We start from the raw sequence: 27,542 nt of genomic DNA on the forward strand, positions 1-27,542 counted from the left end.
GGGGGGGATGTCCCCTCCCGCTTCTCCGGCATAACAACCGAGCGGCTTTTAGCCGCATCGGTTGTTATGTTTGGATAGCCGATCGCCCGCTCTAAACAACGGTACCGGGATGATGCCTGCAATTGCAGGCATCATCCCGGTATAACCCCCGAACGCCGAGGACGCATATATGCGTCCCGTCGGCGTGAAAGGGTTAAGAGGTACGTGCTGACAAAAAAAAAATGTTTTAAAGGGTGAACCTCGTTAATCGCGCGATAAAAAAATTGACGGCGTTAAAATGGGTTTGTGTTAACGCCGTAAATAACGCGTTTAACTGACAGCACTAATATATATATATATATATATATATAGGTATTTACTAATAGCTAAATTTAATTGTTATCTCTAAATCTCCCACACCTATACGTTTAAGGGGAGTCTGTTTTTCAAAAACTATAACGAGTACTACTTACACAATAGGGACACACATGCAGACCACACAACTCCACAACTAAAAGTTGAGTCCAGTTATCTTTTATTAGGGCAAGTTTTTATATATATATGTACAGTCATGTGACATTCATGTATAACTATATACATTGTCTTCAATAAAAGTCCTTTATGCTGAAGTGTCAAAGAGCCTTTCGATCATATCACCAACATGCTCCACTGAATATTTGATATATTTATCTGGGTTCTTAGTAAAGCTGACACCTGTTCCGTATCTGCAGAAACAAAAAGTAAAAGGTATTAAGAGATTTTAGCTCCTAGGCGTGTAGGGAAGACTGACTATACAGTATAAAAACCGATAATTGATATTAAGCTATTAAGCACCGGAACCCTGCATATTTATTATCATACAATGGTATTGGGATATAGTTTATACACAAGTGTATATTAATGTAAAGCATTAGAGAATTGATGACCAATTATCTTGATCATCAATGAAATTACGTTTTCAGCATTGCATACAATAACCTTGACATGTCGGTATAGGTTGAAACATTAAAACCTCCCCATTCATGGATCGAAATTTGTTCAGGTTAAACAGAAATTTCGATCCATGTATGTATGGAAAGCATGCATGTATGAAAAACCCCAAATCCACAATCTCAGAAACTCACTCAGGCAAACAGCACCAGCAGGGGACTCCAGAGGAAGTAAGGGGCTGCTCTGTGCAATGTCCTTTCACAGAGTAGGGAAGTATAAACCTCTATTTTATTTTACACCGCTTCTCCAGTGATCTCCACCAGCTTCTGGGTCTCGTGCTGAGGGGCTTGCCTTATGCACTATAAATGCACTATAAATGCTTTGCACTTTTTAAATGAATGCAACATATTCCCTGACTGGAAGAAGTAGAGAGCATGACATCACCACACCACTTCTTCCAATCAGGGATAGCATTGCATTCACTCAGAAAATGCAATCTCTTAATGGCACCTCCTATGTTAAGAACGCATTAGACCAGGCGCTCAGTACAGAACACAGAAGTAATGATATATACATAATTACATAGGTTACATACGTTCATACGTATGTACATGCATATCCCCCCATACATTACATACGTTCCTGTTCATGAGAAGCTGATCTATAAATCGATATTTTATGAATGTGATTGAGGGAAAATATTATACCAACTAGGGTTGTCCCGATACCGATACTAGTATCGGTATCGGTGCCGATACCAAGCATTTGCCCGAGTACTTGTACTCGGGCAAATGCTCCGATGCCTAATCCGATACTTGCCAGGTGTGCTTCTGTCCCCCGCCGTGTACAGCTCTGGTCCCCCGCCACGCTCTGCTCCTGTACCCTGCCGTGCTCTGCATTGGTCCCCCTTCATGCTCCGCTTGTGTCCCCCGCCATGCTTTGCATCGGTCCCCCCGCCGTGCTCTGCTCGTGTCCCCTGCCGAGTACCGCTCCAGTCCCCCTCCGTGCTCTGCTCCTGTACCCTGCATCGGTCCCCCGCCGTCCTCCGCTCCCCTCAGTGTATAGCTCCAGTCCCCCGCCGTCCTCCGCTCCCCTCAGTGAACCGTTCCGGTCCCCAGCTGTCCTCCGCTCCCCTCCCTGTATAGCTCCAGTCCCCCGCCGTCCTCCGCTCCCCTCAGTGTATAGCTCCAGTCCCCCGCCGTCCTCCGCTCCCCTCAGTGAACCGTTCCGGTCCCCAGCTGTCCTCCGCTCCCTTTAGTGTATACCTCCAATCCCCCGCCGTCCTCCGCTCCCCTCAGTGAACCGTTCCGGTCCCCAGCTGTCCTCCGCTCCCCTCCCTGTATAGCTCCAGTCCCCCGCCGTCCTCCGCTCCCCTCAGTGAACCGTTCCGGTCCCCAGCTGTCCTCCGCTCTCCCCTCCCTGTATACCTCCAGTCCCCCGCCGTCCTCCGCTCCCCTCAGTGAACCGTTCCGGTCCCCAGCTGTCCTCCGCTCTCCCCTCCCTGTATACCTCCAGTCCCCCGCCGTCCTCCGCTCCCCTCAGTGAACCGTTCCGGTCCCCAGCTGTCCTCCGCTCTCCCCTCCCTGTATACCTCCAGTCCCCCGCCGTCCTCCGCTCCCCTCAGTGAACCGTTCCGGTCCCCAGCTGTCCTCCGCTCCCCTCCCTGTATAGCTCCAGTCCCCCGCCGTCCTCCGCTCCCCTCAGTGAACCGTTCCGGTCCCCAGCTGTCCTCCGCTCTCCCCTCCCTGTATACCTCCAATCCCCCGCCGTCCTCCGCTCCCCTCAGTGAACCGTTCCGGTCCCCAGCTGTCCTCCGCTCCCCTCCCTGTATAGCTCCAGTCCCCCGCCGTCCTCCGCTCCCCTCAGTGAACCGTTCCGGTCCCCAGCTGTCCTCCGCTCTCCCCTCCCTGTATACCTCCAGTCCCCCGCCGTCCTCCGCTCCCCTCAGTGAACCGTTCCGGTCCCCAGCTGTCCTCCGCTCCCCTCCCTGTATAGCTCCAGTCCCCCGCCGTCCTCCGCTCCCCTCAGTGAACCGTTCCGGTCCCCAGCTGTCCTCCGCTCTCCCCTCCCTGTATACCTCCAGTCCCCCCGCCGTCCTCCGCTCCCCTCAGTGAACCGTTCCGGTCCCCAGCTGTCCTCCGCTCCCCTCCCTGTATAGCTCCAGTCCCCCGCCGTCCTCCGCTCCCCTCAGTGAACCGTTCCGGTCCCCAGCTGTCCTAGCTCTCCCCTCCGTGTACCGCTCCGGTCCCCCGCCGTGCTCCCCCCCCCCCCTCTGTCCCGATCTGTCAGGATGGAGAGCGGAGGAAGGAGCCCTTTTTCGAATGAACAGTCAGTGATCTTTTTTTTTTTGTCAGCGATCACTGACTGTCCATTCATAACTGAGCATAGTAACTGTGTTACAATGTCTCAGTTTATGAATGGAGAGGAGCCGCTGTCTCCTATACATTCATCTACAGTGCAGTTGAGCCTGTCTCAAAGAGGAGATATCAGGGGTCTGTTAAGACCCCCAATATCTCACCAAATCCCCCCCCAACAGGGCTGATAAAAGCAAAAAAAAGAATTGTAAAAAGAATTTTAAAAATAATAAAGTTAAATAAAAAATAACACACTGACACCGCCCCACAAAAGAAAGCATTGTAAAAAAAAAAAAAAAAAAATAATTGTAAAGAATATTTAAAAAAAATTAATTGTAAAAAATAAAATTGAAAAAATAAAAAAAACAGTCCACACGTCAGTACTGCATATTAGTGCCACTGTCAAAATAAAATAGAAAAAAAAGTATCGGTATCGGCGAGTACTTAAAAAAAAAAAAATCGGTACTTGTACTCGGTCTAAAAAAAGTGGTATCGGGTCAACCCTAATACTAACAATCAGCTCTGATCAGTGTATTTTGATGGAGGGGTTAGTCCCGCTGTCGAATGCAATGACACAGCCAGGGGGATTTCCCCATCCACCTCTAATATGTGAATGGGGAAAGGAGTTCAGTTTTTTCCAGCTGAAAGAAAAAACGGAGTAATGCACTTCCAGCTTTACAGGTGAAACCCCCAAAAATTGAATATCGTGCAAAAGTTCATTTATTTCACTAATACAACATAACAATGTAAACTAATATATGAGATAGACTCATTACATGCAATGCAAGATAGTTCAAGCCGTGATTTGTCACAATTGTGGCGATTATGGCTTACGGCTCATGAAAACCCTAAATCCACAATCTCAGAAAATTAGAATATTACGTGCAATCAATAAAACAAGGATTGTACATAGAACAATATCGGACCTCTGAAAAGTATAAGCATGCATATGTATTTAGTACTTAAAAAGAAAAGTATATTAGGACTTTCAATGAGGCAGTGGCTACTAATAGGTCACTGTCTCCATCCCTGGTAGTTGTATATAGGAGGGAGGAGAAGGAAAAAGGGGAGGGAAGAGGGTAGGACGTGTAGTAACGTGAAAACACAGTAACCTTGGGACTGTAAAGCCCCTTTCAGACGAACGGCAGTTTTGCCGCAGCTAAAAGCATGTTTATGTTTTGCTGGAATTCAAGACTCCAGGCACATCGGTATGCTGCATTTGTACAGTGCTTTTAGCTGCAGTTGCGTTTAGCCGCGGCAGGATATTGAACGGGGATCCGACTTGGATCCCTGCCAATACCAAGCACTGCGTTTGGTATGACTCTTGAGGGGGAACTCCACGCCAAATTTCAAATAAAAAACCGGCATGGGTTCCCCCTACAGGAGCATACCAGGCCCTTGGATCTGCTATGGATTTTAAGGAGACACCCCGTACGCCAAAAAAACAGCGTGGGGTTCCCCCCAAAATCCATACCAGACCCGTATCCGAGAAGCAGCCCGGCCGGTCAGGAAAGGGGTGGGGACGAGCGAGCCCTCAACATGGGGGGGGGGGGGGAGGGTAGGTGCACCTGTCCCCATGTTGATGAGGACAGGGCCTCTTCCCGACAACCCTGGCTGTTGGTTGTCGGGGTCTGTGGGAGGGAAGCTTATCGGAATCCGGGAGCCCCCAGACCCGGCCCCCCACCCTACGTGAATGAGTATGGGGTACATCGTACCCCTAGCCATTCACCTGGCGGAAAAAAAATATGTAAAAAAAAAACTACTACAAAGGGTTATTAAAGTAAATTATTAGTCAGCTCCGGTGCCCCCCCTCTCTTCTTTAGCTCTTTTACGAGGGGGGACTGCTTCTTCGATGTCTTCTGGGGGGGGGATGTGTCTTCACCGCTGTCTGGTTCTCTTCCGCCAGGAGGGGGCGCTTTCTTCTTAAGCTCTTTTACAGCGGCCCCCCTCCCGGGCTTCTTCTACGTCTTCGGCGGGGGGTGCCCAGGGTTCTGTCGCCTTCTGCCTTCTTCTTCGATGTTGACACGTCACTTCCTCCCACTGTAATGCCATGTGCGCGGCTTGCACCGATTTATATAGGCCTCTTATGACGTCACAGTCCCATCATGCTCCGTGCACCCGGAGCTCACCTGTGGAAGGAAGCATGAAGTGCTTCAAAATCTCCTGGCAGATGGCTGCGTTGACCCCGGACTTAATGAAGCACAGTGGACCAACACCAGCAGATGACGTGGCTCCTCAAATCAACACAGACTGTGGAAACTTCACACTGGACTTCAAGCATCTTGCAGTGTGTGCCTCTCCATTCTTCCTCCATACTCTGGGTCCTTGGTTTTCAAATGAGAGACAAAATTTGCTCTCATCAGAAAAGAGGACTTTGGACCATTGAGCAACAGACCAGGTCTGTTTTTCTGTAGCCCAGATAAGAGACGCTTCTGACGTTGTTTGTTGTTCAGGAGGCTTGACAAGATGAATACGACATTTGAAGCCCATGTCCAGGATCTGACTGTGTGTGGTGGCTCTTGATACACTGACTCCAGCCTCAGTCCACTCCTTGTGAAAGTCCCCAACACTTTTGAATGGCCTTTTCCTGACAATCCTCTCCCTGCTGCTCGTGCACCTTTTTCCTCCACACTTTTCCCTTCCACATAACTTTCTATTAATGTGCTTTGATACAGCCGTTTGGGAACTTCCAACTTCTTCTGCAATTACCTTTCGAGGCTTTCCTTCCTTGTGGAGGGGGTCAGTGATGGTTTTCTGCACAACTGTCAGGTCAGCAGTCTTTCCCATGATTGCGATTCCTACTGAACCAGACTGAGAGACCATTTAAAGGCTCAGGAACCCTTTGCCGTTTTTATGGCTCAATTAGCTGATTAGAGTGGGACACTTTGAGCTTAGAATATTGCACCTTTTCACAATACAGTGGAACCTCGGTTTACGAGTAATTCAGTTAACAAGCTTTTTGAAAGACAAGCAACTTTTTTAAAAGAATTCTGACTCGGTTTGCGAGTGTTGTCCCGCAAAACGAGCAGAATTCAAGCTAATGGGGCATGCAGTACAGCATTTGGCTTGAGGTGGGGTGGCGCCGGAGCTGAGCAGAGCCAAACGTCACCGATCGCAGCTGATCGGAAATACATGAAAAGGCCAGAGGACAGCTCGGCTGATCTCGGCAAATCTCGGGAACAAAGTCTTTCCGAGGTCAGCCAAAGTGTCCTCGGGTACATAATTACATAGGTCCAAGCTGGAACAATGTAACCATGTATAAAAAAATTCATACCTGGAATTCAGGTTTAAGACAGCAGAGTAATCTGCAACCGCAGACACAATGAATGTGTATGAGTAAATCTAATATGGTATGAAGTAAGTAAATACGACTGCCCTATATACAAACTATAATGTGGAGATGGGTTTTAACATGATCTTTAAAGTGTTTCTAAATTCATGATGTGGTGGCTGCATTAGATTTATTTTATTAGGCTTGTATCTGATGATTGTGTCAGTAACACACTTCCTGTACTAGAGTGACAATGCATACTCATTGTACTGCATCTATAGAGAAGCAGCATTGTCACCCTAGGTGCTCTGGGAACAGTGTTATTCATAAGACTGCAGCACAGGTAGAGCACACAGGAAGTTATAAACTCACTGGACTTCTGGCAGGATCAACAGGCATTTGTTTGACTTATCCAAAAGATATAACAAAACGCTTTCAATGGTATATGTAACACACCAAAATACAGCAAATAAAGCAAGTTCACTTTTGGAGTTTTCATACACTTTAAGACAAATTGAGGTGTTATTTTACAGCAAGCTGTAAATCTGTATCTAAAATTTTTGGGGAAATTGTATATTTACTTTTAGGTATCGTTGACATAAGTGTACCAAGAGGATACACCCGTGTCAGGGCTGTGTTTGTCTGCAGGGGGATGCACATGTGTTCTGTGCATCCCCGTGCAGGCAGTCCCAATCATGTCAATTGGGACGCAGTGGCTGCACGGACACAGCCATGCCCGTGCGAGTCCCCAAACTCACACTGTTTGTTTTCGAGGCTGTGCGTCCACACAGCTATCAAATTGGGAGTAGCGCCTGTGTCCTTACAACTGCTACGTCCTAACTGACATCAATGGAATTGTCTGCACATTTTACCCAGCAGTTGGATTTTGTGGGCTGGGGATGTCATTCAAGTATTCACTTTATTATGTATCAATATATTTTTGTATCTATCCACGATTACCATTTCTTCTTTTCTTCAGGTTGAATTTGAACATTTCAACCCATTCCTAAAGGAGGAATAAGCTCATTGCCTTTTGGATTTGTGAAGGGAAAGATTGAATTTAATTTTGTTGCGGTTTTATAAATGGTTCAATAAAAGGGGAGATTCCAGTCTTATTAGAAATTTAAACACGTTTATAAACCGAGTATCATAGATACTGTGTTAAAGATTATGGCCCGGATTCAGAGAGATCGGCGCATCTTTAGATAGGCGTAGCGCATCTCATATGCGCTACGGCCGTCGTAACATTGAGAGGCAAGTACAGTATTCACCAAGCACTTGCTCCGATATGTACGCCGGCGTAACGTAAATGGGCCAGCGTAATTCAAAGTAGCAAGGCAGTGGGCGTGTTGTATTATAATTAACTGTGACCCCCATGTAAATGCATGGCCGAACGAACGGCGCATGCGCACGCATGCTCAGAATCACGTCGCAAATACTCCCTAAGATACGTTGGCTCAATGCTTTAGACGTGAACGTAACCTACGCCCAGCCACATTCACGTACGACTTACGCAAAATACGACGCTGTTCCCGCGCCCATACCGTAACATGACTTACCCCTGCTTTACGAGGTGTAAAGTTACACCGGACGTACTCCTTACGCAAACGGCATAGCTAATTTCGACGGCGCAAGTATGTTCGTGAATCGGCGTATCTAGCTCATTTACATATTCAACACGTAAATCTACGGAAGTGCCCCTAGCGGGCAGCATAAATATACACCCAAGATACGACGGCGTAGGAGACTTACGTCAGTCGTATCTTGGCATAGTTCAGGCGTATCTGCTTTCCTGAATAAGCGTATAGATACGACGGCGCACATTCGGACTTACGACGGCGTATCTGGAGATACGTCGTCGTAAGTCCTTTCTGAATCCGGGCCTATATATATATATATATATATATATATATATATAAAACCCCGCTTTAAGTACACTCACTTTACATACACTCGCGAGTAAGGACATACCCACAAGTGTATGTAAAATGCCTTACAAGCACTGTACAGACATTTTGCAGCCGCAATAGAAGGAACTGAAGCTCAGAGAGCATAGCCCGCCCTGTTCCAGTGTGCCCCTGACACCCCCACTACAGCCCCTGAGACCTTAACTACAGCTCCTAACACCCCCACTACACCCCCTGACCCCCCACTACACCCTACAAGTCAAAAAAGGTATTGTTTCACTTTAAGTACATTTTCGTTTTACATACATGCTCTGGTCCCATTGTGTACTTAAAAGTGGGGTATGCCTGTATATATATATATATATATATAATATATAAAAATAAGCCATACAAAATATAAAAAAACAACACGAAAGGAAAACAAGTCGATCAAAAAGCCCATTATAAGCGCCTAACTCACTTGTGTAGAAAGGCCCCATACACCTCCTGCACGATGGTCTTCTGAGCCTGGCGTATCCGTTCACGCTGTCTCTTGTCTGGAATAGCCCAAGACTTTTGGATCTTGCAGATCTCCTCCAGACCTTCGTTAAACCCCTTAAAGATTTTAAGTTAAGAACAAAAAATTAAAGCCACATACTGCTGGAATAGATAATTTAACATAAATGAACTCTGTTATGACTATGGAGGTTGTCATTGATGAACTCTCTTTTGCAGAATGCTAGTTCCCTGGCTGTCATGCTGATGCTTTGGCTTCAGTGTTGTCCGAGTAACTGACCTAGAACAAGTATAGAGATAAGGAGCTCTGACACTTTCTGACACTCATTTACAGCATGCTTATTCCAGGTATGTTATTCAAAATGACTTAAAGCATACCTTATTTTATTCCTTCTCCAATGTTAACTATTTGGCCCCATACACACCATAGAATCCATCCACAGATAAATCCCAGCAAATGGGTTTCAGCGGATAGATCCTATGGTGTGTACACGCCAGCGGATCTTTATCCGCGGATATATCTCCTCTGGGATGGATTCCAGCAGATCGGATATTCGCTGAGATGCAGAACAAATCCATCTGCTGGAATCCATCCCAACGGATGGATCCGCTGGTCTGTACAGACTCACCGAATCCATCCGTCCGAAGGGATCCCCCGCATGCGTCGCAATGATTCAACGCATGGGTGGAATTCCTTATATGACAGCGTCGCGCACGTCGCCGCGTCATAATCGCGGCGACGGCGCGACACGTCATCGCCAGAGGATTTCGGCACGGATTTCAATGCGATGGTGAGTACACTCCATCGCATTAAAATCTGCTGAAATCCTCGAGAGGATTTATCCGCGGATAAATACTCCCGTGTGTATGGGGCCTTACTCTTTTCTTTAACAAAATGTGTTTTTTTGTTTTGTTTTTTTAAACCCTTCCACCCACTTTCAAATTTTTTGCCTAGATAAAAATGATACAGTAGGTCCCACCCACTGACTCCTGGGATATCAGCATCAAATATTCCAGGAGTCTTTGGGCATTTTTGTTTATCACAACTTGTTAACAAAAGGGTTCCCGCTCACATGTGATCTCGCTGCGCCTCTTGGCTAAGGGGAAGCCAGGAGCTCCTGGAACTGATGGGAGCTGGCTTCAGTTAACCTTAATACAAATGTTGTGCCATACAAGGGTGAGTGATCACAACATGAGGGACAAAAATATAAAAAAAGGTACAAGTGCAGAATCGATAGCATAAGGTAAACTACCAGTAGACAGCAATAGTAAAGAAAGTGCGTATTGTAAATTTGGCTATTGGGGTAAAGTTCCTGTTTAAGTCACACAAGGCAAGAAATATGGGACTTTCAGAAGGCAGCCCCATACTCCTCTTAGGACAGAATCACTTTAAAATCCAATTGAAATCGCATAAACAAATGAGTCAAAAGAGGGTCAACGACAGCTGCAGAGCTGAAGGTGTGCTTCTGTGTGTCTATGTAAATCCAGGAAGTGAACAGGCAGCAGCTTTAGCTGCCCACAGTTAAAATGGTTGCAGCCAGACTTAGTGGAGGGAGATTTTTGCAGCATATTTGGCACATACAGAATCACAGTATATATAAAATAACATGCAAAATGGTTGGAGGGAAGCTCCAGAATGGCACAGATGTTTTTACTACAAATAATGTGAGTAGACTGCAGTTCCTCTTTAACCACTTAAGCCCCGGACCTTTAGGCAGCTAAATGCCCAGGCCAGGTTTTGTGATTTGGCACTGCATCGCTTTAACAGACAATTGCGCAGTCGTGCGACGTGGCTCCCAAACAAAATTGGCGTCCTTTTTCCACCACAAATAGAGCTTTCTTTTGGTGGTATTTGATCACCTCTGCGGTTTTTATTTTTTGCGCTATAAACAAAAATAGAGCGACAATTTTGAAAAAAAATCAATATTTTTTACTTTTTGCTATAATAAATATCCCCAAAAACATATATATATATATAGAAAAAAAAAATTTCCTCAGTTTAGGCCGATACGTATTCTTCTACCTATTTTTGGTAAAAAAAAATCGCAATAAGTGTTTATCGATTGGTTTGCGCAAAATGTATAGCGTTTACAAAATAGGGGATAGTTTTATTGCATTTTTATTAATTTTTATTTTTTTACTACTATTGGTGGCGATCAGCGATTTTTTTCGTGACTGCGACATTATGGCGGACACTTCGGACAATTTTTTACACATTTTTGGGACCATTGTAATTTTCACAGCAAAAAATGCATTTAAATTGCATTGTTTATTGTGAAAATGACAGTTGCAGTTTGGGAGTTAACCACAGGGGGCGCTGTAGGAGTTAGGGTTCACCTAGTGTGTTTACAACTGTAGGGGGGTGTGGCTGTAGGACTGACGTCATCGATCGAGTCTCCCTATAAAAGGGATCACTCGATCGATACGCCGCCACAGTGAAGCACGGGGAAGCCGTGTTTACATACGGCTCTCCCCGTTCTTCAGCTCCGGGGAGCGATCGCGACGGAGCGGCTATAAACGAATAGCCGCGCCGTCGTCCAGGATCGCTCCCTGAGGTAAGCCGCCTGCAGCGGGGGGGGTCCCGATCGGACCCCCCACCCGCTAGAAGGCAAGGACGTATATATAGGCCCATCTGCCTGTACGTGCCATTCTGTGGACGTAAATAGGCGTGCGTTAAGTGGTTAATGCATTCCCTGTATGAAGGTAACAAACCTACTAGATCTTCCTCTAAGGCCCCGTACAGACGACCAAACATGTCTGCTGAAACTGGTCTGCGGGCCAGTTTCAGCAGACATGTTCGGTCGTGTGTAGGCCCGAGCGTGCAGGATTCCAGCAAACATTTGCCCGCCGGGCCTTTTCCCAGCGGACAAATATTCCTGGACTTGTTTTAAAACAGTCCGCTGGAATCCTGCCCGCTCGGACATGTTCGGTCGTCTGTACAGAATTACTTTGACGCATGCGTGGAAGCATTTAACTGGCAGGCCCGCCCACGTCGCCGCGTCATTGTCGCGGCGACACCGCGTCATCGACGCGGCGACACCGCGGACACGCCCCGCGTATAGTTTACGCGCGGCTTTCTGTACGATGGTTAGTACAGCCATCGTACAGAAAGCCCCGGGCAGACATGTACGGTGAAAGCGGTCCGGCGGACCGGTTTCATCGTACATGTTTGCTGGTGTGTACACGGCCTCACCCTCACCATTGGGTCCTGCTGCAGTGAGGAGGGGGCTAGAGGTGGGTCTGAGCTGTGCTGTGTGTGTTACCAGATGCACACAGCCCGGCCTGGGAGTGAGCCCATCCACCATAGGAAGCAGCTTTCTATGGGGGCAAAGAGAGCGCTGGGACGGGACCCCAGAAGAGGAGGTTCCGGGCCACTCCATGCAATGGTATTGCAGCAGGTAAGTATAACACGGACAGTATAACATGTTTGTGATGTAAAAAAATATATATATGCCTTAACAATTGCTTTAATTTACCTTAAAACGTTCTTTTATGATCTGCCGCTCCTTGTCTTTTAGCTACAATAGGTAAGAAAGTAGAGTAATACGTTCAGAATTTTACAGGTAAAAAGAATCAAATGAGATGCATCTTGGTAAGCAGACAGTCACCTTGGCTCCCTGAAGTGCTGGCATGTTCTTGTCACTAACATAGTCAATTACTTTTAACCAACTAAAAAGAAGGGAAAAAAAATAACACGTTAGTACTGGCCAACACAGCTGGGACAAATCTGCATTACAATCACTCACCATATTGGGAGATACACTACATGGCCAAAAGTATGTGAACATCTCCAAACTTACTGAGTTCAGTTGTAGTGAAGGGTAAGGGCATGCGTTTTCTACAACTGTGCACTTCTAATCTTCTGACAACAGTTTAGGTTAGGCCCTTTTGTGTTCCAGCATGAATGTGCCCCTTTGCAGGAAGCCAGCGCCGGAAAGACATGTAGCCAGATTCAGGTAGAGTTACGCCGTCGTAACTCTGAATCTGCGCCATCGTATATTTAAGTGTATTCTCAAATTGAGATACACTTAAATCTAGCTAAGATACGGCCGCCGGGGCCGTCGTATCTTAGCTGTCTATTTACGCCGGCCGCTAGGGGCGTGTACGCTGATTTACGCCTAGAATGTGTAAATCAGCAAGATACGCCTATTCACGAACGTACGCTTGTCCGTCGCAGTAAAGATACGCCGTTTACGTAAGGCGTTTTCAGGCCTAAAGATATTCCACCAAAAAGATGGCGCAGTCAATGTTAAGTATGGACGTCGGAACCACGTCGAATTTAAAAAATTTTACGTCGTTTACGCAAGTCGTCCGTGAATGGGGCTGGGCGTAATTTACGTTCACGTCGAAACCATTAAGTCTTTGGGGCGTAATTTGGAGCATGCGCACTGGGATACGTCCACGGACGGCGCATGCGGCGTTCGTTCAAAACATCATTTACGCAGGGGGCCATACTTTATTTGCATAAAACATGCCCACCTCTTCACAATTTGAATTGGGCGAGCTTACGCTTAGGACGCAAGTGCTTTGTGAATACAGCAAGTGCCTCTCTAACTTACGGCGGCATAGCGTATATGAGATACGCTATGCCTGTCTAACGTTAGGCACTTCTTCCCGAATCCAGCTAATGGTCACTTACAGTTTGCATACCACTCCAGACCCCCCATCAGGTCACAGGTTCCTCCAGGATCCATCACTCCCCTCTAGACTCAGTAGCACATGCACTTCAGGCTAAAATGAACTTTACTGCTAAAGTTCCAATGTTCCAGCATTAACACTGTCACTGCAACTCAGATGTGTTTCACCCTGCAGTGGAGTTTAATGAGAAAGCTCTATGAATAAACTGCACTAGGGGTGAAACGCGTCAGTGGAAGGAGTGGGTTGGAGTGTCATGCTGTTCATGCTGCAACTTAAACAATAACGTTTTCAGTCTTAAGCTGAACAGGGTGTGTACTTGCATGTGCTACATGTCCACAAAGATATGAGGAGTTTAGTCTGGTCTGGCCTCAACCCCACTAAACACTTGTATAACTAATTGGAATGCCGACTGCGAGCCAGGCCTTCTCATCCAACATCTGTACCTGACCTCAAATGTTGTTTAGGTTAAAATGAGAACCCAAATTCCAACATGCACAGTTCATCCCCCTCCCTTACTTGGTACACCCTTAACCAATATATTTCTGGTAACAAAACACACTTAGGCCCGGATTCACGTAGAATCGCGTATCTTTGTGCGGGCGTAACGTATCCTATTTACGCCTCCGCAACTTTTACAGGCAAGTGCCGTATTCTCAAACGAAAGTTGCGGCGGCGTAGAGTAAATAGGCCGGCATAAGCCCGCCTAATTCAAATGTGGTAGATGTGGGCGTGTGTTATGTAAATTTTATGTGACCCCCGCGTAAATGACGATTTTTACGAACGGTGCATGCGCCGTCCGTGAAAGTATCCCAGTGCGCATGCTCCAAATTAACCCGCAAGAAGCCAATGCTTTCGACGTGAACGTAAATGATGCCCAGCCCTATTCGCGAACGACTTACGCAAACGACGTAAAATGTTCAAAATTCGACGTGGGAACGACGTCCATACTTAACATTGGTACGCCTCATATAGCAGATGTAACTTTACACCGGGAAAAGCCTAACGTAAACGGCGTATCTGTACTGCGTCGGCCGGGCGTACGTTCGTGAATTGGCGTATCTAGCTGATTTACATATTTCTAGGCGTAAATCAGCGTACACGCCCCTAGCAGCCAGCGTAAATATGCAGTTAAGATACGACGGCGTAAGAGACCTACGCCGGTCGGATCTAATACAAATCTATGCGTAACTGATTCTAAGAATCAGGCGCATAGATACGACGGCTCGGACTCAGAATTACGACAGCGTATCTGGAGATACGCCGGCGTAACTCGTACGTGAATCCGGGCCTTAGCCTCCCTGGATATTATTAGAGCCTGCATCAAGGGGCCATGATGAGCAAATGCAACATGTCTTAGACATCAAACCAATATATTTCCAAGATCATCAGAGTTCACTGCAGGTGACTGGACCTGCTTTTCCTATATACTTGCAATGGGGGGGGGGGGGGGGGGGGGTTAAGCAGTTCTGAAGTGAGCATTTTTTTTTTGTGAGCTGGCGCCATCTGGTGGTGAGCCGATGGTATTACAAGTTATTACCACCAGATGTGTAAGCTGGCGCCATCTGGTGGTGGCCGTTGGTATTACAAGTTATTACCACCAGATGTGTAAGCTGGCGCCATCTGGTGGTGGCCGTTGGTATTACAAGTTAAGCATTACAAGTTAAACAGCAATTCTAATGTAATTTTTCACTATTTTCACTGCTATCTTCTTCCCTCTAATTAGAACCCCCAAACATTATATATATTTTTTATCCTAACACCCTAGAGAATAAAATGGCGATCGTTGCAATACTTTCTGTCATGCCGTATTTGCGCAGCGGTCTTACAAGCGCATTTTTTGGGGAAAAAATTACACTTTTTTTAATTAAAAAATAAGACAACAGTAAAGTTATCCCCATTTTTTTTAATATTATGAAAGATAATGTTACGCCAAGTAAATTCATACCCAACATGTCACGCTTCAAAAATGCGTCCGCTCGTGGAATGCCGACAAACTTTTACCCTTTAAAATCTTCATAGGCGACGTTTAAAAAAATCTACAGGTTGCATGTTTTGAGTTACAGAGGAGGTCTAGTGCTAGAATTATTGCTCTCGCTCTACCAATCATGGTGATACCTCACATGTGTGGTTTGAACACCGTTTACATATGCAGGCGCTGCTCATGTATGTGTTCGCTTCTGCGCGCAAGCTCGTCGGGACGGGCGCGTTTTCTGGCTCCTAACTTTTTTAGCTGGCTCCTAGATTCCAAGCAAATTTATCAACCCCTGACATAGGCCCTTATTTTGATCTGAGACACATTGGTGCTGGAAGAGTGCAGGCATGCGCCCCCCTTCCTCCATTATAGATATCCTATACACTTGGGTGATCTGAGCTATCCTATTATAAGCTGTTATTGTAAGCCACCAAAATTGATGAATTTATACTTTAGGGTTAATAAAACAATTATATTTTATAATTGATGAATATTGTACTTATTTAAAGGACAGAATATTAATTAGGAACATCTGCTATGGTTTCTATTTGTTTTGCTTATACATGCAGCATTGAGCTGGCTAGGCTCCAGGATTTTTGTGTCCCGAGCATCATCTATTGCATTTCTCTTTTTCCACTGTGGAAATGATCTGTTTAAGGAATGGTTTATAGAGTGGGACTGTAATTGGATCTGTGATAAAACAACCTTCTTTGGTATGTCTGGATCTGCTGTTCTATGTGTTCCCGGTACAAACTGTCAGGGTTCTTCTGAGTCACAGACACCAACTGCATGAGCTCCGACCTAGAAAACAAAGACATGAAACCGTCAACCTGCAGATGGAATATTCTCCGTTTTCACAGCTATAGTCCTTCCCTTACTTCTCCAGAGACTTGAGGATGTAGTTATAGTTGTTGTGCAGGAAGATGGCTCCCAGGGCCAGATCCTCGTACATCTTGGATTTAGACAGTAGTTTGAGCTGAAGGTTTCCTAGGACTTTACCTGAGAGCAAAAATGCCAAGGGTACAACACAAAGTTAGCAGTCACTAATATCATGTATGAACACTGTATGCGTCGATCATAATAGGAACGCCAATTTCAAATCTGATGCAAAAAAAAAAAAAAAACAACGTTTTTCTCGACGCGATTCCTCTCAAGCCTGCCTTGCATACACACGATCGTGATAAAAAATGCTCGGGCAAAGTGCGGTGACGTACAACACGTACGACAGCACTATAAAGGGCGCCACCCTTTGGGCTGATTATGCAAATTTCCCTCCTTATAACTTGCTTCTGAGCATGCGCGTTTTTTCCCCGTCAAAGCCTACAGACGAGCTTTTTTTACGGCGTGGAAAACGACGAGAAAAAATAGAGCAGGTTCTAAATTTTTAATGCCCATTTTTCTCGTCGAGAAAAATGCTGTGGAGCCTACACACGATCGATTTTAATGACCAATTTAAAAAATGGCATTTTTCTCGTCATGAAAAATGGTCGTGTGTACGCGGCATGAAGGTCACAGGACAGCCTTCTTAGCTTACTGCATAATAGCAGAAAATGTACAAGCATGAACCTTTGCTTTGCCTATGCAGGACAAACCAGCAGCTTATACTTACCTTCCTTAAAACAGAACTAATCATTTTTTACACCTATCATTTGATGGCTTGACAGTTCGGCTAAGAGCACATACAACTGGGACAGTTATCATTCACGGCATGCCTTGAATGTAACGGTTTTGGTAAACTGATGGGTTTAGTTCTGTTTTTAATTGAAAATAATTAAAGCTAAATAAATAAAACTGTGAACAGCTAGGTTTATTATTGCAGAAGAGACATGCAAGATCTCTTCTGCAATAAAGTACACTTACCTGACTGTTTGCAATCCTCTGAACTGTGCATGCGCGGAAGTGACGTTATCCTGCGCTGGCTAATTGCAACAGTCAGAGACCAGCCCCTGGAAGAACCCAGGGAGAAGATGCCGGCACCAGCGAGGGACCTCACAGGCACTGGACCATTGGAACTTAGGTAAGTAAACAATTACGTGCCTTTAGCACCAAGTTTTCAAGGTGTTCCTTGAACTAAGGAAAAGACCTTTGAAAGATATGGGTTACTAGAATCATAAATTACATAGGGCTATAATCCCTGCATGTGACAGCACTGATTGGTACTTGCATTTGCCATTTTGCTCATGGCGCCTGACTGTCAAATTAGTTAGTTATGAGCTCCTTCATGCCTGGGATGTTTTCCTAAGCCTCTAACACTAAACAGAGCTGCAGGGGGTGCAAAGAAAGCGTTAGTATATGCTACTGAGTAGGGGTGGGGTTAAAGCTTACATACTGTACATTACTCTGAAGAATTGCATTAAGAGCCATGGGGAAAATGCCAAAATGCATGTACTGTCACTTGGCATACAATTGATGACATTCAGATTTACCAAGTAATGTGACTTAGGGTTTATATACATAGGACCGGATTCTCGTAGAGCCGCGCATCTTTCTGCCAGCGTAGCGCATCTCATATGCGCTACGCCGACGTAACAGAGAGGCAAGAACAGTATTCAGAAAGCACTCGCTCCCTACGTTGCGCCAACGTAACGTAAATTATTCGGTGTAAGCCCGCCTAATTCAAAGTAGGTGGACGGTGGGCGTGATCCATTCAAATGAACCATGACCCCATGCAAATGATGGTCCGAACGACCGGCGCATGCGCCGTACCGTGGACGCATCCCAGTGCGCATGCTCAGAATCACGTCTTAAATACTCCATAAGATACGTCGAATCACTGCCTACGACGTGACGACGTGAGGTCTTCAGATGAAGAGTATATAGCAAATATCTCCTAAACCCTGCAGGTTTGGGAGATATTTCCAGTACCTACAGGTAAGCCTTATTATAGGCTTACCTGTAGGGAAAAGTGGTATCTAAGAGTTTACAACCACTTTAAACTGCTTTGATACGTATATACTTCTTTGTATCTGAACAGTTTTGTCTTTCTGACACAAGTCAATGCGGATACAATAGCATGCAGCTGTTGAGCAACAGAAAGAAACACTGAAGCGGTAAGATGCAAGACAAAGTAAATCAGAATTTCAAGAAAACGTACTACTTTTGACTGGTTTCTTAGAATAATGGCCATGTACAGTTCTCATTTTGTCAAAATGTGCACAAAATCCACATAAGAGCCAGCACTCAACGATGAGCACCAGGGATGAGTTCAGATGTGTTTGGACATGAACCCACATGAGCTATCCCGCCAGGAAGCAGTCACTGTAGACAGCCAATCATAAGTGGCTGAGGCATTCCCCGCTCCACAGCCATATGTATACACGCCCCTTGTATAAATGCGGCTGTGGGGGCAGGGAATGCCTTGGCTTCTTATGATTGGCTATCAGCAGTAACAGCTTCTTGGTGGGATAGCTCATGCGGGTTCGAACTCGGATCCCAACATGCCTGAGCTCATCCCTAATGAGGACCAACAAGAAACCCACAGAGCATGTCTGATGAGCAGGGCAAGCTGAATACTCACAGATATAAGTACTGAGGAGACGTCGGCTAAATTCTGTGCTGTAGCTGCTGGCAGTGGAACTGCTCTCTGAAAAACATACAGCAGACAGATTATATAATGGCAATATTAGATTTTCTCATAATTGTGTGTGCAATATATATCTTCAGTATACCAACAACTCTAAAAGGAAGAAATTACAGTGCTGTTCTGTTTCTGAAGTCCAATCACAGAAAAGTTCACCATATACCGCATTCATTCTTTATTTTAATTAAAGAGGAGTTCCAACGACATATAGCACTGCTTATAAAAAATCCTTCCATTAGCAGCATAGTCTTCCAATGCGGCACTCATTTGTCCAATTTTCAGCGCTATAGTTTATATTATAAACGTACCTTATATTTCCTCTTCTTGTGCGTTCCCATCTTGCTTGTGGGCAGGCGAAGCCCACAAGGATATTCTTCCGAATATGGTGCTGCTGAATATCCAGCATGCACCACCTGTTCTCGCGCATGCGCAGTATGGACACATCGCACCACTGGAAACGCGATGCTAGCCCTCTGCGCTGCCCACTGACTCCTGGGAAATTATGACAAGCATCTCCCAGGAGCACTAGCGAGCACAGGCACCGAGGCAAATGACGTCAGTTGCTGCGGAAAGGAAGTGGCAGAATATAAGGGACCCCATAGAAACAGTGCCGAAGGGGCGAGTAAAAGATTTACAAAAAGTTGATTTCTGTAAAGTTGTATTTATGGGTGGAACTCTACTTTAAAAATGGAAGTAAAAAGTTAACAGATTCATATGTTTCTACTTATACATGGCATAGATACAAATGTATAGAAATACTATACATAATATCCTGCCAATATTTGTCTTGATAGCCAACCTATGCAACAAGAATGGAATACCAATAATTATGTACACCAAATTGATGGGTGAGAATAACAGTCCCCTTAGACACACATGGACCTTTGTGCAGGTCTGATGTATAGCATCCCCTCAATAAAGATGTACAGCATATGAGAGGGTCAGAAAACTGGGCTCATTGTGGAAAGCAACATTTCAAAATCTAAGAATGGAGGAGGGGGGTTCGGAAAAGGTGGGCATAGTCAACAATTGGCAAATACTTGTGACAGGTGCAGCCATTCCTGTGTGCTCCTGTGTTGGGTTGAAATCTGAAGCCCTCAATCCATCTATTCCCCCTGGATACCCCTACAGCACTGGAAGATCACTGCTGTGGGGGTAAGGGGCAGAAGACTTCAGATGTTAACTGAACATAGCAGCCACCAGCACAAAGGGCACACTTCATTCATTGTAAGAAATGCCCCGATGCCTTTTTTTTTTTTAATTACTTAAAGCGGTGTTCTGACTCCCCCCCCCCCCCCCCCCCCCCCCAAAAAAAAAAAGATTAAAAGCCAGCAGCTACACATTAGGCTTTTGATAAAAGGACACTTACCTATCCTGGAGTCCAGCGAAGTTGGCACCACAGCTGATGTCTCTATCAGCTATCGGGTGCTGCAGCCGCCATTGCAGGTAAGCGAAGCCGGCAGTGAAGGCTTACAGCTCCACGCCGGGAACCCCTAGTGCGCATTCACGAGGTCCGCTCCTCTCTCCTACTGGCCCGTCGACGGGAGCCCCAGCCGTGATGCCACCACCAGAAAGTGGGAAAGGATACCTGTCCCCCACTCCCCCCGAAAGGTGCCAATTGTGGCACCGGAAGGGGGGTGGAATCAGATGAGCGGAAGTGCCACTTTAGGGTACCCCCCCCCCTTTCCCTTATTCTTTAAAAAGGATCAATGGTAATCGCATAAGGAGGGTGAAAAGTTTTGCGTTTTTGTATATTGATGTAATTGCCTACAGACTACATATCTTGCACTTGTTGGTCTTATCAAAAGTATTAAATAATGGGAGATAAAAAATATGCAAGGCATGCCTAACAAGCCTATAACAGCCTCATTTATATTTTTGGTATAGGGCCTATTCACACTCTTGTGCGGTGACCTGCAGCTTTCCGCACTAGATAAATGTAGGTCACCGTGAGGGTACATAGAAAAACAATGTTCCCTAGTCACACCACAATACTGGTATGAATTTTACCGCACATAATGGCATTGCAAGTCACTGCACAGCAGCACTAAGCTGCTTTTTTTTATTAAGCTTTGCCCGGCTATTATGCTGATCCAAATGCTTACATTTCTTGATCACTGACTCAAAAAACAACTATGTAGATCCAGAGTTCTAACTTTCTTCGGGTTACACTAGCTGCATGCTTGTTCTGGCATGTTCTTGTACTGAGGCTACAGCAGACAATGGAACATTTAGAATGAGGACAGCAATGGCAATAGCCAAACAACAAAATAACGTAGGTATAGAGGTTGCATAAAGAGCGGGCCTTTTTTTCCCTCAGCGAATAGGTGCAGTAACTCAACCATGCCCCAAACTTCCCCAAGATGGGGGGCAGGGTAGTGTGCCACAGCAAATAGTGGGTGTGACCAAATTACACTAAGAGTAGGAGGGCCTTAAAGTGGGCATTAAATACCAGGAATGCATTTTGTACAGAGTGCAGGGTTTAATAAAGCACTAGGTACAGAGTTCAAGAGTGCACTGCAGAGTGCAAGGTTTTAGGATTGCACGACGCACAAAGAGTGTCAAGCTTAGGGGTGTACTATTTACAGAGTGCAGGATTCAGGAGTGCGCTAGGTACAGAGTACAAGTTTCAGGCATGCAATACAGAGTTCAGGAGTGCACTACACACAAAGTACAGAGTTCAGGAGTGCACTACACACAGAGTACAGAGTTGAGAAGTGCACTATGTACAGAGTTCAGGGGTGCACTACGTACAGAGTGCAAGGTCTACAAGTGCGCTATGTGCAGAGTTCAGGTGTGCTACATACAAAGTACAGGGTTTAGGGCAGGGTCCAGGTGTTTGGTACATACAGCGTGCAGGGTTCAGGAGCCTGCTATTTACAAAGTACAGGTTTCAGGAGTGAAGCAGTGTACAGAAAGTAGTGTGCTACATACAGAGTGCAGGGTTTCAGGAGTGCGCTACATACAGAGTGCAGGGTTTCGGGAGTGCGCTACATACAGAGTGCAGGGTTCAGGAGTGCGCTACATACAGAGTGCAGGGTTCAGCAGTGCGTTACATACAGAGTGCAGGGTTCAGCAGTGCGCCACATACAGAGTGCAGGGCTCAGGAGTGCGCCATGCACAGAGTGCAGGGTTCAGGAGTGCACTATGCACAGAGTGCAGGGTTCAGGAGTGCACTATGCACAGAGTGCAGGGTTCAGGAGTGCGCTATGCACAGAGTGCAGGGTTCAGGACTGCATAGCTCATTGGCCACATTAAACCAAAAAGGAAATCCAAATCACCACCCTTGACAGGATTGATCCTTCATTCCCCCTCTCAGTATAAATCCTCTTGCTCTGTCAGAACACCTCCCAAATTCCCCTAGTTTTACAAATACCACCATAAATCCTATAATCTCCCCCCAAATCTCCCCTCACAACACAGACCTCAGATAAAGCACAACTCAATGCGGGGTGGGAGATGTTGTTCCTTCCAGCCTTCCCTTTGTGGTCTCTCATAAGACACATCAGAGCTGAGGAGGAGCTTAAAGGGAAGTGGGGAGAGATGCTGCATTGGCTCCTGCTGCTGCCAATCACAGCCAATGAGGAGGGAGTGGGGAGCGAGCCATGTTTGGTGTGTCTTATGGACACATAGGGCTGGTTCAGGAGTGAGCACCCACCAGAGGTCCCATAGCGAGCAGCTTGCTATGAGGGACACTCAGCAGGGGGTGGGAGCCAAGAGCACCAGCGAGGGACCCAAGAAGGAGGAGGATCTGGACTGTTCTGTGCAAAACCGTTGCACAGAGCAGGCAAGTATAACATGTTTGTTATGTTAACCACTTGTGGACCACCTAAAGCCGATATACGTCGGCAGAATGGCATGGCTGGGCACATACAGGTACGTTGCCCTTTAAGTGCCCAGCCGTGAGTCGCGCTCGTGACATGGTCTGAAGCTCCGTTACCGTGGAACCCGATCGCCACCGGTGTCCCGCGATCAGGTCACAGGAGTTGAAGAACGGGGAGAGGTGAGTGTAAACAAACCTTCTCTGTGGCTTGTCACTGATCGTCTGTTCCCTGTTATAGGGAACGACGATCAGTGACGTCACACGTCCAGCCACTCCCTTCTACAGTAAGAATCACTCCCTTAGCTCCCCCTAGTGGCTAATCCCTTCACTGACATTGTCATTTTCACAGTAATCAGTGCATTTTTATAGCACTTTTCGCTGTGAAAATTACAATGGTCCCAAAAATGTGTCAAAAGTGTCTGATGTGTCCGCCATAATGTCGCAGTCACGAAAAAATAAATAAAAAATATTGCAGATCGCCACCATTACTAGTAAAACATTTTTTTATAAAAATGCCATAAAACTATCCCCTATTTTGTAAGCGCTATAATTTTTGCGCAAACCAATCAATATACGCTTAATGCGATTTTCTTTTACCAAAAATTTGTAGAAGAATACGCATCGGCCTAAACTGAGGAAAACAATTTTTTTTATATATATTTTTGGGGGATATTTATTATAGCAAAAAGTATAAAATATTGCATTTTTTTTTTCAAAATTGTCGCTCTATTTTTGTTTATAGCGCAAAAAAATAAAAACCGCAGAGGTGATAAAATACCACCAAAAGAAAGCTCTATTCGCGGGGGAAAAAAAAAAAAGGATGCCAATTTTGTTTGGGAGCCACGTCGCACGTCGCAATTGTCAGTTAAAGCGAAGCAGTGCCGAATCGGAAAAAGGGGCAAGGTCCTTAACCTGCATAATGATCCGGGGCTTAAGTGGTTAAGTAAATATAGATGGAGAGACCATAGGAGGATGCAAACCCAGGGCAGAGTAAAGAAGCCTTTGTTTAACCACTTAGTAACCGCCCTATAGCCGAAATACGGCTACAAGGCGGTTCCCCAACTCTGGGAGGGCGTCAATTTACGTCCTCCCGGAGAATCAGACCCGCGCGCCCGCACACGCGATCACCGGCGCTCGCCGGGTCCACGGGACCCGCAGCAACAAGGATCGCTGGAAAGAGCCAATGGTAGCGGCTCCTTGCCACATGATCGCGCCGTCCAATGACGGCACGATCACAAATGTAAACAAACACGGGCGGATGGGTCACCTGCAGGTCATCTCTCTCCTCTCCTCACACCATTGCAGCGTGAGAGAAGAGGAGAGAGATTAGTGACAAAATGTAAGTGCCCAGTAGTGCCCCATCTGTTTGCCATCTGTGCCCTACCAGCGCCATCTGTGCCCCACCACTGCCACATCAGTGCCACCTGTGCCCATCAGTGCCAATCAGTGCCGCCTGTGCCCACGAGTGCTGCCTGTGCCACACCAGTGACGCCTGTACCACACCAGTGCTGCACCAGTGTCATCTAAACCACACCAGTGCTGCACCAGTGTCATCTGAGCCACACCAGTGCCGCCTGTGCCCATCAGTGCCACCTTTGCCAATCAGTGCCACCTGTGCCCATCAGTGCAAGAAAAAAAAGGGATTTTTGTACTCACCGTAAAATCCATTTCTCTGAGTTCATAGACGGACACAGCCTCCATTGACCTTAGGGTTATGCTTCTTCCTACCAGGAGATTTAGGCAGAATTCTACAGCATGTAAGGTGTTAAAAACTTTCCTTCATGCCGCTCCTCCCAGGGGGCGTGGCTCCCCCAGGCATAACCCACACCCTGCTCCAGCAGCTTCAGTTCGTAACAAGCAGTACAAACCAAGGAGGGGTGGGTGCTGTGTCCGTCTATGAACTCAGAGAAATGGATTTTACGGTGAGTACAAAAATCCCTTTTTCTCTTTCGTTCATAGACGGACACAGCCTCCATTGACCTTAGGGACGTCCCCAAGCAATGTCAAAAAACGAGGGGTGGGAAAAAAACACACAGCAAACAGGTTACACCCCAAACAAAACCGGAGTTACTCAACGGAGGAACTCCAACCTTAAACTGCCGCCTGTAACACCCTGCGGCCGAATGAGGCATCAGAAGATGCACTCACATCCACCTTATAAAATTTTGAAAAAGTGTGGACCGACGACCAGGTCGCAGCCTTACACACCTGTAACACAGAGGCTTGGTGTCGGAAAGCCCAGGAGGCTCCAATCGCCCAGGTCGAATGCGCCGTGACCCGAAAGGGAGGCGCCCGCCCCTTCAGGGCGTAGGCCTGAAGCACAACCTGTCGGATCCACCTGGAAATGGGGGCCGACGAGACTGCCAGGCCCTTACTGGGACCGGACACAGACACGAACAGCGACTCCGACTTCCGGAACGGAGCTGTCGCCGACAAGTAAACTCGAAGGGCCCGAACCACATCCAAAGAATGTAAAACGGCTTTCTTCGGGTTCTTCGGCTGAGGACATAATGATGGAACAACAATGTCCTCGTTAATGTGAAAGGCCGAAACGACCTTCGGAAGAAAAGAAGGTCGCGGGCGCAGCACCGCTTTATCCTGATGGATGACCAAGTAGGGGGCCTTGCAAGACAGGGCCGCCAGTTCAGACACTCGTCTGATAGAGGTAATAGCTACCAGAACGACCACCTTCTGCGACAAAGTCAGCAAGGGGATCTCCCGAATGTCCTCAAAGGGGGCACGCTGAAGCGCAGAGAGGACCAAGTTCAAGTCCCAAGAAGGTAGCGGAGAGCGCACCGGGGGGGCCACATGCCGGACCCCCTGCACAAACGTGCGAACCAAAGAGTGCGCTGCCACGGGACGCTGAAAATAAACAGCCAGAGCAGAAATCTGACTCTTGATCGTGCTCAAGGCAAGAGCCTGGTCCACTCCCCGCTGTAGGAACAGCAGGATCCGGGACACCACGTAAGTACGGGGGTGCCACTTCATTTCCTCACACATAGAGATGTATGCTTTCCATGTACGATGGTAAATTTTTCGAGAAGTGGACTTCCGTGCACGCATCGTGGTAGAGATTACCGGGCCCGACAGGCCCCGGTCCTTCAGTACCTGGTTCTCAACAGCCACGCCGTTAAAGCCAGTGACCGTAAAGCAGGATGGAAGATCGGGCCCTGAGACAGGAGATCTTCCCTCAGAGGCAGGCGCCAGGGGGCGTCTGCCACCAGACGTACCAGGTCCGCGTACCAAGAGCGACGCGGCCAATCTGGGGCGATCAGGATCGTTGGAATCCCTTCGGCTTCCACCCTGCGCAGCAGGCGGGGTAGGAGCCTTAGAGGAGGGAAGGCGTAAATCAGGCGATATTGACCCCAGGGAGCCACCAACGCGTCTGCCCACGGGTCCCTTGACCTGGCCACAAACCGTGGCACCTTCCGATTGAGACGGGACGCCAGAAGGTCTACGTCTGGAGTGCCCCATTTTTGGCACAGGATCTGAAACACCTCCGGGTGGAGAGACCACTCCCCTTGATCCAGAGTCGTGCGACTTAGGAAGTCGGCTTGCCAATTCAGAACTCCCGGAATGTATACCGCCGACAGAGCCGGAACGGACCTTTCGGCCCACCGTAGTATGTGAGCGACCTCCGTCGCCGCGGCCGAGCTTCTTGTGCCGCCCTGATGATTGACGTACGCCACGGCCGTGGCGTTGTCGGACTGGATCCTGACAGGACGGCCCTGCAGCTCCAGGGACCACCTGACAAGGCACAGCTTAATCGCTCGGAGCTCCAGGATATTGATCGGCAGGCGGGACTCCTCCTGAGTCCAGCGCCCCTGGGCTGACTGGGTGCCCCAGACGCCCCCCCAGCCGAAGAGGCTGGCATCCGTCATGACCACTGTCCAGCGGTATGCGTCCATGATGTCCAAGGACGCCATGAAGTCCCCCTGGTGGAGGGCCGCTATGATAGAACGGACCGACTCCATCCTGAATCGCTGCACCTTGACAAAGGAGTTGAGGGCCTTTAGGTCCAGGACAGGGCGAACCCATCCCTTCTTGGGGACCACGAACAGATTGGAGTAGAACCCCCGAAACCGTTCCAGCGAGGGAACCGGCACAACCACCCCCCTGTCCAGAAGATCCTGGACAGCCCCGGACAGGGCTAGCCGACGATCCGGAGGAAGCTGGAGGTTGGATGGAAAAAATCTGTTTGGGGGACAAGAGAGGAACTCTATCTTGTACCCCGAGGCGACCACCTCGCAAACCCAACGGTCGGTCAGAAGAGAATTCCACCGATCCGCGAAGTTGTGAAGCCGTCCCCCCACCCGAGACCCGGGCGGGGGCAGACCTTCATGCGGAAGCAGGCTTGTCCGCAGGCTTGTTTGGTTTGTTGAACCAGGGGCGCTTACGCCCGGCAGCAGGGGCTTTTGCACCTTGCGGACCTTTTCCAGCCGCGCTGGGCGCACGAAAAAAACGCTTAGGGGTAGTAAAAGTAGGACCTTGCTTGCGGCGAGGTTCCTTACCCTTCCCCGACTGAGGGAGCAAGGTGCTCTTACCTACAGTGGCATCCTTAATGATGTCATCCAGGGATGCCCCAAAAAGCCG

The 27,542-nt window shown here is 47.3% G+C and overlaps 1 protein-coding gene across 9 annotated transcripts in view; it reads right to left on the bottom strand.

Moving 5' to 3' along the window:
• Nucleotides 1–497: 497 nt before the first annotated feature.
• LOC120918451 (exocyst complex component 7-like) overlaps nt 498–27,542 on the bottom strand; it is an 86,796-nt gene continuing 59,751 nt past the window's right edge. For all 9 annotated transcript variants that reach the window (XM_040330034.1, XM_040330032.1, XM_040330033.1 and 6 more), the window contains 7 exons: nt 19,064–19,129; nt 16,425–16,545; nt 16,252–16,347; nt 12,545–12,605; nt 12,413–12,454; nt 8,902–9,035; nt 498–704 (listed from right to left, as the gene is read on the bottom strand). In XM_040330034.1, coding sequence (XP_040185968.1) covers nt 599–704; nt 8,902–9,035; nt 12,413–12,454; nt 12,545–12,605; nt 16,252–16,347; nt 16,425–16,545; nt 19,064–19,129 — 626 coding nt within the window. In that variant the 3' untranslated portion in view covers nt 498–598. The remainder of the gene's footprint in view (nt 705–8,901; nt 9,036–12,412; nt 12,455–12,544; nt 12,606–16,251; nt 16,348–16,424; nt 16,546–19,063; nt 19,130–27,542) is intronic.

Source organism: Rana temporaria, chromosome 12 (assembly GCF_905171775.1).
Source record: "Rana temporaria chromosome 12, aRanTem1.1, whole genome shotgun sequence".
In the NCBI taxonomy this organism is placed as follows: domain Eukaryota; kingdom Metazoa; phylum Chordata; class Amphibia; order Anura; family Ranidae; genus Rana; species Rana temporaria.